Source organism: Polyodon spathula, chromosome 11, assembly GCF_017654505.1.
Source record: "Polyodon spathula isolate WHYD16114869_AA chromosome 11, ASM1765450v1, whole genome shotgun sequence".
NCBI lineage: Eukaryota > Metazoa > Chordata > Actinopteri > Acipenseriformes > Polyodontidae > Polyodon > Polyodon spathula.
In genome coordinates this window covers 22,358,520-22,370,605 of record NC_054544.1, presented here as the reverse complement: position 1 = coordinate 22,370,605, position 12,086 = coordinate 22,358,520, and the positions used below count along the sequence as shown (strand labels likewise).

The following is a 12,086-nucleotide window of genomic DNA, read 5'->3' as shown; positions in this document are numbered from 1 at the left end:
CCAACACTGGTTTTGTGGAATTTCAGCATTTAAAACAAAAAAAATACAAATGTGATGGGTTAAAGTTAATGCCAGCCATAAAGAGTTTAATAACAGCCAGATTCATAGCAAAAAGAAGAACTAGAAGTATGTGGTAATGGTCTTTAACAGAGAACATACTGCTTTGAACCTTGCTGAGCTCATGTCTGTTAAAAAGAAGTTTCAAGAATGTGATGAAAGACAGCAACTGGAAACCAAATATTCCAGGTCAGTGAGAGAATGATTGAATTGTGCGCACCCCACACATGCTAGCTCTAATATCTGCTCTGGTTAGATCACTACAACACTGCTGGTGCTCTTCTCTTGGCGGTGTCCCCGGTCTGGCCGTGTTCTGGGCTGGTTTACCAGCCTCGAGTGGGTTTCCAAGTGGTCTCAATCTCTCCATTCGAGTGCACGAAGTAGACTGGGTGCATGGCCGCTGTAGCACAGGACTGAAAGACAGCACAAAACCACAGTGTTTAAAAGAAGCTGCCAGTCTCATGAACAATAAAAGCAGTGAAACCCAGATAGATCTCACAGACCCTCGACCACCAAGTGACTAGCGGCTATCATAGGTATAGTTTCATAAATCTTACCAGCTGTGCACTTCCATTCAATATATACAGTAGGTCTCAAATGTAATCTTTTACAGATACCCATGTTATAGTTAACATGCATCTCTCTCTGCAAGCCATGCTTCAGGCAGGGCTGCACTTCCTTGTTCACCTGGACTGTGAAACTGGCCCTGTGTCTTCAATGGCTTCTTCCATGTCTTGAACCGACCAGCTAAATCCCCTACTGGCTAACATGCTTTCGGCCAGTAACAAGTTTTGACACTGCTGAGGTGAAATGGCCAGGGAGTACAAGTGTAACAGATTTCCTGAGAATAAGGCATAGAAACTGGGAACTTCCTTTAACCTCAATGTAGGATCAAAAAACATGTTTTAAAATGAAAATACATTTAAAAACATGTGTTATTCCAGGACTGCACAGACCTATGTCACTATTGGAAGTGCAAAACAGGTAAGATTTGTTGAATTCTTTTCACACTTTCTCCTGGTTACTCACATGGTAGGGAATTATCGAAAGCAGGGAACCCAGAGGAAACTTCTCAAATTCCAGGTGTCCCGAGACTGGCTCGATCCGGCCGTGCTCCTGGGTCATCCCGATCAGCCTGGTTCGGGGGAATGAAACAAGCCACGCTCACTAAGGGCAAAACAGAACACAACACAACACGGGGCAATGCAGGAATATCCAGCATATGCATTTTGTGTTTTTGTTATTTTTTTTTTTTTTTTATAATAGAGGGATGTCCTAAAAAAAACTTGATGATCCACCGTTCTCCCTGATTCTCCTTAAAAGCCAAATACATTTTTAATTACATTTTTTTTTCCTGATTGATTTAGTTTCCTATAGTTTTGCAGTACAGTTTATGACTGGTGTTTGAAGTCCTGGGTGACCTCTCCCCTTGTTCCAGGGAGGAATTGGCTAGTGTCCATCCTGGTTTCTGTGTTAGTCGCTGTGTTATGTTCCTCTGTGGTTCGTGTGCTGTGTTGAAGCTGCTTAATGAAGTGAATCATCACCAGCACAGGCCTTGAATTTCAAGTGAGGCCTGCTGCAAAACACAGCCAACATAAGCCACTTTAAAATCCAAAAAACAAGGAGCTTACAGGGAGTACATGTCCCTGGTTGAGATTATTAAAAAAATATTTTGTAAAAAAACAAAAAAAAAGAACTGAGATTCAAAAAATGTTAAAAACAAAACAAGGAGCAAAAAACAGCAGTGAAAGTCGTTAAAAAAAATTACAAAAACAAAAAACAGAGCAGCACACCACACTTCCCTCAGCAGACATCCTAGCTGACCCCTTAGCCTTCCCATTGTAGAGCGAGGTGGGTATCTCTTCAGAACTCTCCTGAAGCTACTGTTCGATATCCCGTCTAAAATGTAAAGTTTAGTTTTCACTGTACCAGTGTGTTTATTGTGTCGGTACTTGAGTGTAAAATGCTTAACCACAGATGTAAGGTTTCAGTTTTGAGTCATGTGTTGAGAGCAGAGTACTCGCCTGAGTTCTGGGTGCCCGTCGATCACCGCGTACCCTGTGTCCAGGCGCCCCAGGCTGTGCAAGCTGAGCCCGGTCCAGCCGCAGTCCACCAGCAGCTGGTTCCGGTGAGGGTAGTGACCAATCACCCGAGTCAGCACTCGGACTGCCACGTCCTCCAGCTTGCAGGAACCAATCAGAGACTGCTGGACATCTAGGGAAACACAGCGACCAGCAAACTGTTTAACACACAGACACACTGGCAGACAGCACTGGAGATACCAGTCCATTACAACTGTTAGATATACTTGTGCAGAACATGGCATTTATACAGACTTATCAAGGTTCTGACCCACCATAGAATACCTTTAAACACTCACACAAGAACCAGACACTGCTCTCCCATTGTTTTCTATGGTGGTCGGCTCTATGATGACACTAATTAATGACACCATCGCCATGGACACTCGAGCCCTGCTCTCAAAAAATTAACTCTTTCAGTGACTACAATGGTTACTTCAGACAAATGTAAATACACAACTTAGTGACAGTGCTGTGTCTCTGGAGTTCCATTATTACCTTGTAACAGACCACAGCAATGCCATTATCCAAGTAATACATAGCAGTACTAAAGAGCAACCTAGCAACACAATAATTCCACGTCTGCACCATGAAACTAGACTGATAAACCATCTCTTCTCACTCCAGTATCAAACTGGGACTGCAGGCCTAGTGCTGGTTCCGTCTGCAACTAGGCTTTACACAGACTCTAAACACACTAAACAAAAACATTGCTTTTCAGTGCAAGAGAGGTCGCGTAGCACAGTGCAGTGAGTATGTGATTACACTGTGACTTGCATTAATTGCATAAACCATGCTGAACTCTTGAAGGAGCTGGAGTCTCCTCTAGTTTCTCAGGGTGCTGTTGCAAAGAAAGTTGGCGTCTCAACATCGCAGGTGCAATTACTTTTGTTTAGGATAAAATTTTCATTAAGAATCAAAAAAGTGTGTCTAAGGTTGTCTCAACTGCCTCTCGTTTAATTGGGACAGACGCTTATTTGGGATATTTTTGCTTCTCCCAAGCCGTCCTGATAAAGCGGCGCTGACTCTATTATAATAATCATATTTAATGTCAAACAGTCAAGGGAAGCACAGGTTTATGTCCTGGCCATGCAAAGCTGTCGTCCTTCACTGGGGATTTCAGAGGGAGAGTCATATTGGCTCTGGCTCTGACAGGGTTAGGGAGGCAAAACCATCAGGGACCAGGTGTCTGGTGAGCTTAAAGCAGAGACCTGCAGAGCATGGGAGGACACTCGCTGACCTTCAGATCTCCTGGGCTATTGTAAAATATTCCAAAAAAAACAAACAGGCATGTCTGAGTTTTAGAAAACGCCATTCTGAACAGACACCCACCATAGAAGACGTAGTTCCCAGGATGCACCTCACTCAGCAAGGCCATGTCTGCAACGGGGTGACTGCAGGAGGGAGTGGAACCAATGCTGGACACGGGACAAGAAATACCAGCCGCTTTCAACCTGGAACAAGAGGAGGGTTAAGAGGCTGGGTACGGGACAGGCAATACCAGGGAGTAGAGAAGTGTTAGGAGGCTGGGTACGGGACAGGCAAAACCAGGGAGTAGAGCAGTGTTAGGATGCTGGGTACGGGACAGGCAATACCAGGGAGTAGAGCAGTGTTAGGAGGCTGGGCACGGGACAGGCAATACCAGGGAGTAGAGCAGTGTTAGGAGGCTGGGTACGGGACAGACAATACCAGAGTGTTAGAACTATATAATCTATGATAAAGAAAAAAAGTATACTGTATTTTACACAGTCATTAACAGCACGTCAGTATCACAGCAGTACAGTCTGACTCCTGGCAGTAACAGCACGTCAGCATCTGAGCAGTGCAGCCTGACTCCTGGCAGTAAGAGCACGTCAGTATCACAGCAGTGCAGCCTGACTCCTGGCAGTAACAGCACGTCAGTATCACAGCAGTGCAGCCTGACTCCTGGCAGTAACAGCACGTCAGTATCTGAGCAGTGCGGCCTGACTCCTGGCAGTAACAGCACGTCAGTATCACAGCAGTGCAGCCTGACTCCTGGCAGTAACAGCACGTCAGTATCACAGCAGTGCAGTCTGACTCCTGGCAGTAACAGCACGTCAGTATCACAGCAGTGCAGCCTGACTCCTGGCAGTAACAGCACGTCAGTATCACAGCAGTGCAGTCTGACTCCTGGCAGTAACAGCACGTCAGTATCTGAGCAGTGCAGCCTGACTCCTGGCAGTAACAGCACGTCAGTATCACAGCAGTGCAGCCTGACTCCTGGCAGTAACAGCACGTCAGTATCACAGCAGTGCAGCCTGACTCCTGGCAGTAACAGCACGTCAGTATCACAGCAGTGCAGTCTGACTCCTGGCAGTAACAGCACGTCAGTATCACAGCAGTGCAGTCTGATTCCTGGCATTAACAACATGTCAGTATCTTAGCAGTGCAGCCTGACTCCTGGCAGTATCAGCACGTCAGTATCTGAGCAGTGCAGCCTGACTCCTGGCAGTAACAGCACGTCAGTATCACAGCAGTGCAGCCTGACTCCTGGCAGTAACAGCACGTCAGTATCACAGCAGTACAGTCTGACTCCTGGCAGTAACAGCACGTCAGTATTACAGCAGTGCAGTCTGACTCCTGGCAGTAACAGCACGTCAGTATCACAGCAGTGCAGCCTGACTCCTGGCAGTAACAGCACGTCAGTATCTAAGCAGTGCAGCCTGACTCCTGGCAGTAACAGCACGTCAGTATCACAGCAGTGCAGCCTGACTCCTGGCAGTAACAGCACGTCAGTATCTAAGCAGTGCAGCCTGACTCCTGGCAGTAACAGCACGTCAGTATCACAGCAGTGCAGCCTGACTCCTGGCAGTAACAGCACGTCAGTATCACAGCAGTGCAGCCTGACTCCTGGCAGTAACAGCACGTCAGTATCACAGCAGTGCAGCCTGACTCCTGGCAGTAACAGCACGTCAGTATCACAGCAGTGCAGCCTGACTCCTGGCAGTAACAGCACGTCAGTATCACAGCAGTGCAGTCTGACTCCTGGCATTAACAACACGTCAGTATCTGAGCAGTGCAGCCTGACTCCTGGCAGTATCAGCACGTCAGTATCTGAGCAGTGCAGCCTGACTCCTGGCAGTAACAGCACGTCAGTATCACAGCAGTGCAGCCTGACTCCTGGCAGTAAGAGCACGTCAGTATCACAGCAGTACATTCTGACTCCAGGCAGTAACAGCACGTCAGTATTACAGCAGTGCAGCCTGACTCCTGGCAGTAACAGCACGTCAGTATCACAGCAGTGCAGCCTGACTCCTGGCAGTAACAGCACGTCAGTATCACAGCAGTGCAGCCTGACTCCTGGCAGTAACAGCACGTCAGTATCACAGCAGTGCAGCCTGACTCCTGGCAGTAACAGCACGTCAGTATCACAGCAGTGCAGCCTGACTCCTGGCAGTAACAGCACGTCAGTATCACAGCAGTGCAGCCTGACTCCTGGCAGTAACAGCACGTCAGTATCTGAGCAGTGCAGCCTGACTCCTGGCAGTATCAGAACGTCAGTATCACAGCAGTACAGCCTGACTCCTGGCAGTAACAGCACGTCAGTATCACAGCAGTGCAGTCTGACTCCTGGCAGTAACAGCACGTCAGTATCACAGCAGTACATTCTGACTCCTGGCAGTAACAGCACGTCAGTATCACAGCAGTGCAGCCTGACTCCTGGCAGTAACAGCACGTCAGTATCACAGCAGTGCAGCCTGACTCCTGGCAGTAACAGCACGTCAGTATCACAGCAGTGCAGCCTGACTCCTGGCAGTAACAGCACGTCAGTATCACAGCAGTGCAGCCTGACTCCTGGCAGTAACAGCATGTCAGTATCACAGCAGTGCAGCCTGACTCCTGGCAGTAACAGCACGTCAGTATCACAGCAGTGCAGCCTGACTCCTGGCAGTAACAGCACGTCAGTATCTGAGCAGTGCAGCCTGACTCCTGGCAGTATCAGAACGTCAGTATCACAGCAGTACAGCCTGACTCCTGGCAGTAACAGCACGTCAGTATCACAGCAGTGCAGTCTGACTCCTGGCAGTAACAGCACGTCAGTATCACAGCAGTACATTCTGACTCCTGGCAGTAACAGCATGTCAGTATCACAGCAGTACAGCCTGACTCCTGGCAGTAACAGCATGTCAGTATCACAGCAGTACAGCCTGACTCCTGGCAGTAACAGCACATCAGTATCTGAGCAGTGCAGCCTGACTCCTGGCAGTAACAGCACGTCAGTATCTGAGCAGTGCAGCCTGACTCCTGGCAGTAGCAGTATTGACAGAATAGTAGCAGTGCAGTCTGGCTTACTTGTCCATGAAGCGCAGAGTAGCTGTAGTTGTGGCCTGTGCAACAGCGTGGATCTCCTCCAGTGCTGTGCAGTCATAGCTGTTCCCACAGTGTGCGTACACCCCAGTCAGCGTCACTCCTGGGCTCTCAGATATGGCCTTCGCTAGATCAAGAGCTGCGGGGTCATCATGAGGAACTCCAGCTACGGAAACATAACAACACCCAGAACCTTCAGAAACACAGCGACAGTGGCACCAGCAATCACAACGGCCGGCTAAACCCAGTTTAAATATGGGTGCAGATACAAGTAGGTCCCGCTGTGTAAAGCAGTTCCTTCTCTCGAGAAGCAGCCTTGTTCTTGCTGAAATGTATTGTAGGGGAGGGGCTGTCTCATTATCATTTTTAATTTGAAATGAAGATTGCACTCATGAACTCCTGACATCAAAAGGGTTGTTCCATTTTTTTAACTTTAGAATTTTGTCTTATGTTCTCTGTACGGGATGACATCTACACACTAGATAAGATGGACAACAGTTTTGACAAATTCTTACTTGAAGCTTCTCATGCATACTGCTAATACTGTAAAACTTGCTTAACATCACTCCTGTTAATGTCAACCTCCGCTGATTATTAACACATTGAAATGACCCAGCCAGGATAGAATGGGAGCCAATGGGGACAGGCTCCTGATAATATCACTGTGCTAACTACCACACTCTGCTTAATATCAATCACATTGATTTCTACCTCTCCTTTATCACTTTGGGAAATAAAATGGGAAGATTAGAAAGTTACTGTATACTACTGAAATGATCTGACACATAAAATAGCCCAATACAGAACACATCTGTATGCTTACAGATTTCTATTCATTTGATCTGGTGCAATGTGTTGTACATGTATGGTAAACTCTACTGACTGATACTAAAACTCTCCTTTGGTCACTATTGTAATCAATATAATACCTAATACTACCTTGTACCACATCAAAATACGCACGTTTGTTAAATCAACACTTAAGACTTTTCCAGGTTACTGGTGAACTCCTGACGAAGTCAACAATGTTTATTCTCTGTATATTTCTGCTGTCTGCTACTTAGTGTCCTTTATCAGCGTGAATAAAAGTTTCAGAACAAAAGACTCTCTAATCCGGACCCTGGGATTCTGAGCTGACCTATAATCCTGAACCACGCTGCTGGGAGTTACCACACAAAATAATTGAAATGTTACTGTAAACAGTGTGACAGCATCGGACAGCATAGAGAAGAAAAGGTCAAAGGTGTGAAGAAGAGCACATTATCTCTGTATTGTTAAGTAACAAAAACATAAAACCACAATTATTAATATGGTACAGATTCCAAGCAACTTATTACTAATGTGAACAGGGTTTGGTCCCAGTTGGTTGGCAGTAATGAGACTCAGAGAGTCAAATTTTATATTTTCCACTGTAAGTGCTGTGAAAGTCATTTAAACAGTGCAGTGTTGCAGAAGTCCAGCTCTCCCTTGCTCATATTTAAGTGACCAGTTAAATAAGCAAGAGCAGATCACAGCTTTCTGATTGGATACAAACTGAGACGGACCACTGCTGCTGCTTGGCTGTCAATGGGTCCCTCTGTAAAGTTAGTTATCAAGTGCTAGGATTGGAACAATGCTTGATTATTATCCTTTCTACTGTCTTTCTTGATTACCTATTGCACTGAAAGAGTCTTGTTGATAATCGTGTTTTTGACTTTCACCTAAAGCTAACCAGGATTGGTGCCTCTAGGACCAAGATGTCGTGGTGTGGGTATGAGATACAGCTCACTAGGCAGCTCACCACGTTTGTTCTCGCAGTCCAGTTTCAGCCAGACGCTCCACAGCTTGCCTCCGGTCAGGGGTGTGTTGCGGAGCTCCTGCAGGGCGGCGACACTGTCCACCAGCACGTGGAAGAGGGAGAGTCTCTGTGCCAGCTCCGCGCAGCGTGCCAGCTTGTCGATGGGCAGCGGGTATGCGTACAGGATGTCATCGAAGCCGTGCTCCGCATAGAAGAAGGCTTCGGCCAGCGTGGACACGACAATGCAGCGGCGGGAGCCCCCCGTCATGATGTCAGCACATTCCCTGCAACGCAAACACACAGGACACTGTGTGACCGTGCACATCCATCCACAATTGATTTTAAAAAGGAATTGGAATTGACAAACAGGAACTAACCCCAACCATGCTCATAACAAGAATTAAATTTCTGATATCAGAAACTGAATCAGTTACCAAGTGAGTTCTTGGTATCCTTTGATATAGATTTGTTGATGGCAACATTTCAAAAATAATCTCCATTTTAAATAATGATCAAAAATAACAATTTGGATATCAGTATTCCTGACTGCAGCAAAGTTAGATATATCAGTGAAAATAATTTCTAATGTCGACATTAATATTTGTGATATTGAAATCGCCTGTGCCGTGCAGTGGTGTTGATGGGATGGAAAGAGTGTGGAGCAGGCAATGTCACACCCAGGGGGCGGGGCCTGGCTTGCAACCTCGTTAACCCTTTGAGTCCTGCAGGCTGTAGAGTACTGTACCCAGGATACGACTCAAGTCAAGCTTCTGTGTGCCAAGTACGTTATTAAAGAAGTGACATTACCAAATTTCACTCGTAGGTGCCTGCAGGATATTTGTATGGGGGTGAGGGGTTGCAGTGTGCCGATAAATACTGTCTATAGTGTACAGTCTACTTCGGGGGTCTCCAACCCTGATCCTGGAGAGCTACTAGGGCTTCTGGTTTTTGTTTTAACCAATCTCTTAGTTACTTAATTGAACCAATTATTGGCTTAATTAGTCAAGATTAACAGGTGTTCCAGATCTTTAGCCACTGATGATGTAAGACACCTATAAAACCTGCAGGATAGGGGTTCCCCAGAACCATGGCTGCAGACCCCTGTTCTACTGTAGACAAGCTCGTCATGCAAGTCTGGTTCAATGTATCTCACAGTTTTGTGAGTCTCGTTCAGTGTATCTCACAGTTTTGTGAGTCTCGTTCAGTGTATCTTACAGTTTTGTGAGTGTCGTTCAGTGTATCTTACAGTTTTGTGTCTCGTTCAGTGTATTTTAGTTTTGTGAGTCTCTTTCAGTGTATCTTACAGTTTTGTGAGTCTCATTCAGTGTATCTTACAGTTTTGTGAGTCTCGTTCAGTGTATCTTACACAATTCTGTAAGTCTCGTTCAGTATGTCCTACTCAGTTTTATGAGTATTGTTCAGTGTATCTTACACAGTTCTGTGAGTAGTTCAGTGTATCTTACACAGTTTTGAGTCTCGTTCAGTGTATCTTACACAGTTTTGTGAGTCTCATTGAGTGTATCTTACAGTTTTGTGAGTCTCGTTCAGTGTATCTTACACAGTTTTGAGTCTCGTTCAGTGTATCTTACACAGTTTTGTGAGTCTCATTGAGTGTATCTTACAGTTTTGTGAGTCTCATTGAGTGTATCTTACAGTTTTGTGAGTCTCGTTCAGTGTATCTTACACAGTTTTGTGAGTCTTCATGTGGGGGCGCAGTCGGACCCCTGTGTTTCTGAAGCGCTCGATCATTGCGGCAGCATTCTTCCGCACCTTCGGCAGGTCCACCACGAAGGCTGGGGTCTGCAGTTCGTTGATGCGCCTGGCCATCACCTTAGACATCTCTCCCGCTGTCAGGAGAAGACGATTCTTACACTGCACTGTTAAGGGACATGTTTAAAAGCTTCTGTCACTCATTAAATAACGTTCTAATCTGCTGTACATGTATTTTTTCATAATAAGTTGGCATCTCAGCCCACTGAATTGAATAGAAAGACAAGGGCTGGATGCAAAATGCAAACCATACTGTTTAAAGTCTGTATCGTTCAACTAAAGAGCAAGGTCTGTAGTCAAGAGTTATGTAGGTCTTATGCTGATGTCAGCAACCGATCAGCTGCTGTGAGGGGAGATTTTATAAGTCTCAGCAGGGCAAATTCTCAATGTACAATCAGTAAGGTCATAACAATAACAACAATAAATAAAAAATCGCGACGGACTATTAAAGAAACAAGAAACAGAACAGTTTTTCTAAATATCCAACTTTATTTCTTCCATCAAAACAGACTTGAAGACTTACACAAATGCAAAATAAATCAAACTGTTCTAGATTGCTAAAAGTAACAACACATGTCGATATGTATTTTATTAATCAAAACAGAACTGTTTAAACTCTTTAAATATAAGATGTTAGCCTAGTTGTCCTGTACACACAGAATACTCACTGTAAACGTAGCAACGATATCATTAGACGACACTTACTGAATGTTTATTTCACAACATATTGCTTTTTATATTATATTATAGATATTATACAAGTACATTATACGTGCATTCTATGAGTATAGTATTCAATTCCACTTACCCTGTTCTTCACAATCGTTACTGTTTCAATCGATTACAATATCACGAATCCGCTTCTCGCTTTGTTTCTGTCGGTCTGACTGGCTAATAACCCGCTCCCGTGGATTATGACCCGGGGATTATGCAACACTTTACTGTCTCTTAAGATGTTGTTGCTGTTAAACCTAATGGTGGATACCCAGGCAACCTTGCTCAGTCGGCATGTTCGGTGTTGTGTCGCTTACTCGCTTTTGTGATTTTGTTTATTGTTTGTTATGAAAGACTTCATTGTGCTTCATGCAACATTCCTACAACGCTTCAGTTCCACTCACACACACACTTGTATGCAAATAACTAGTATAATTTCGGTGGTAGAGGTTCTAAGCATACATTATTAACACTTTAGAAATATTATAAATATAAATATAAATATAAATAATAAAATTAAACAACTCAACATGTATAATATTTGTAACTGCATATTAATTAAAACAACATTTAAAATACATTATTTCTTTACACTGTTACCTAAATTATGTAATATAACACGAATTAGCTAACCTACCACCACTACAGACAACCATTAACTACATTGGTGTTCACGCATTTAGTATAGTTGTACTTTATTGCGCAGAGTTGCAGAGTTCTCTAGTGGCTATAGTGAAAACACACTCTAGCTGTAATTGTTGTAAACCGGTTGCTTTACGGCAATGCTATTCGGTTGTTGACATCTGTACTGTATGCCTGTTTCTCTGACATGGATTCTCATTTGTTATATAACTAGTCTTGGTATTGGATTACAACTCGGAGCACATCCAAATGCCCTAATAATATTACAGACTGTTTAAAATATGCACGGGTTATGGTTCTCCCCAAACTATTCGAGAAACACAAAGTATTGAAACTTGCTATAAATGTATTTTATTTTATGTTATTATAACAAGAATATGTAGTCCAGTACTGTAACAACTCAAATATAGCTGTATCGTCAACTCTGGAACAGGTATTAATGAAAAATACATTATTCTACTCGTTTTCATCTTCAATTCTACTGTTCTAGATAAAAACAGTAAAGCAACTGTTTTACAACAATTGATTCAGTCTGTAAAGGTGCTTGTCTTTCTGTCGCTCCTCTGTTTGCTTTCACTTCCTCAAGCAAAATGTGTTGCGCCCAAAGCCCAAAAATAGAGGATTATTTATGCCACCTCCTGGATAAATATATTATTACACTATATGTGTTTCTCCGGCAAGCTTCCCTCCTTATTAATGTTAAGTTACAGATATAT

At 44.3% G+C, this 12,086-nt stretch overlaps 1 protein-coding gene across 1 annotated transcript; it reads right to left on the bottom strand.

Moving 5' to 3' along the window:
- Positions 1 to 55: 55 nt before the first annotated feature.
- zgc:162816 (uncharacterized protein LOC571260 homolog) lies at positions 56 to 11,184 on the bottom strand. The gene is made up of 8 exons (XM_041263900.1): positions 10,823 to 11,184; positions 9,929 to 10,121; positions 8,248 to 8,528; positions 6,453 to 6,633; positions 3,471 to 3,592; positions 2,082 to 2,271; positions 1,087 to 1,192; positions 56 to 470 (listed from the first exon to the last, which is right to left on the bottom strand). The coding sequence occupies exons 2-8, from the start codon at positions 10,081 to 10,083 to the stop codon at positions 381 to 383; spliced, it is 1,125 nt and encodes a 374-aa protein (XP_041119834.1). The 5' UTR covers positions 10,084 to 10,121; positions 10,823 to 11,184; the 3' UTR covers positions 56 to 380.
- Between the last annotated feature and the right edge of the window lie 902 nt (positions 11,185 to 12,086).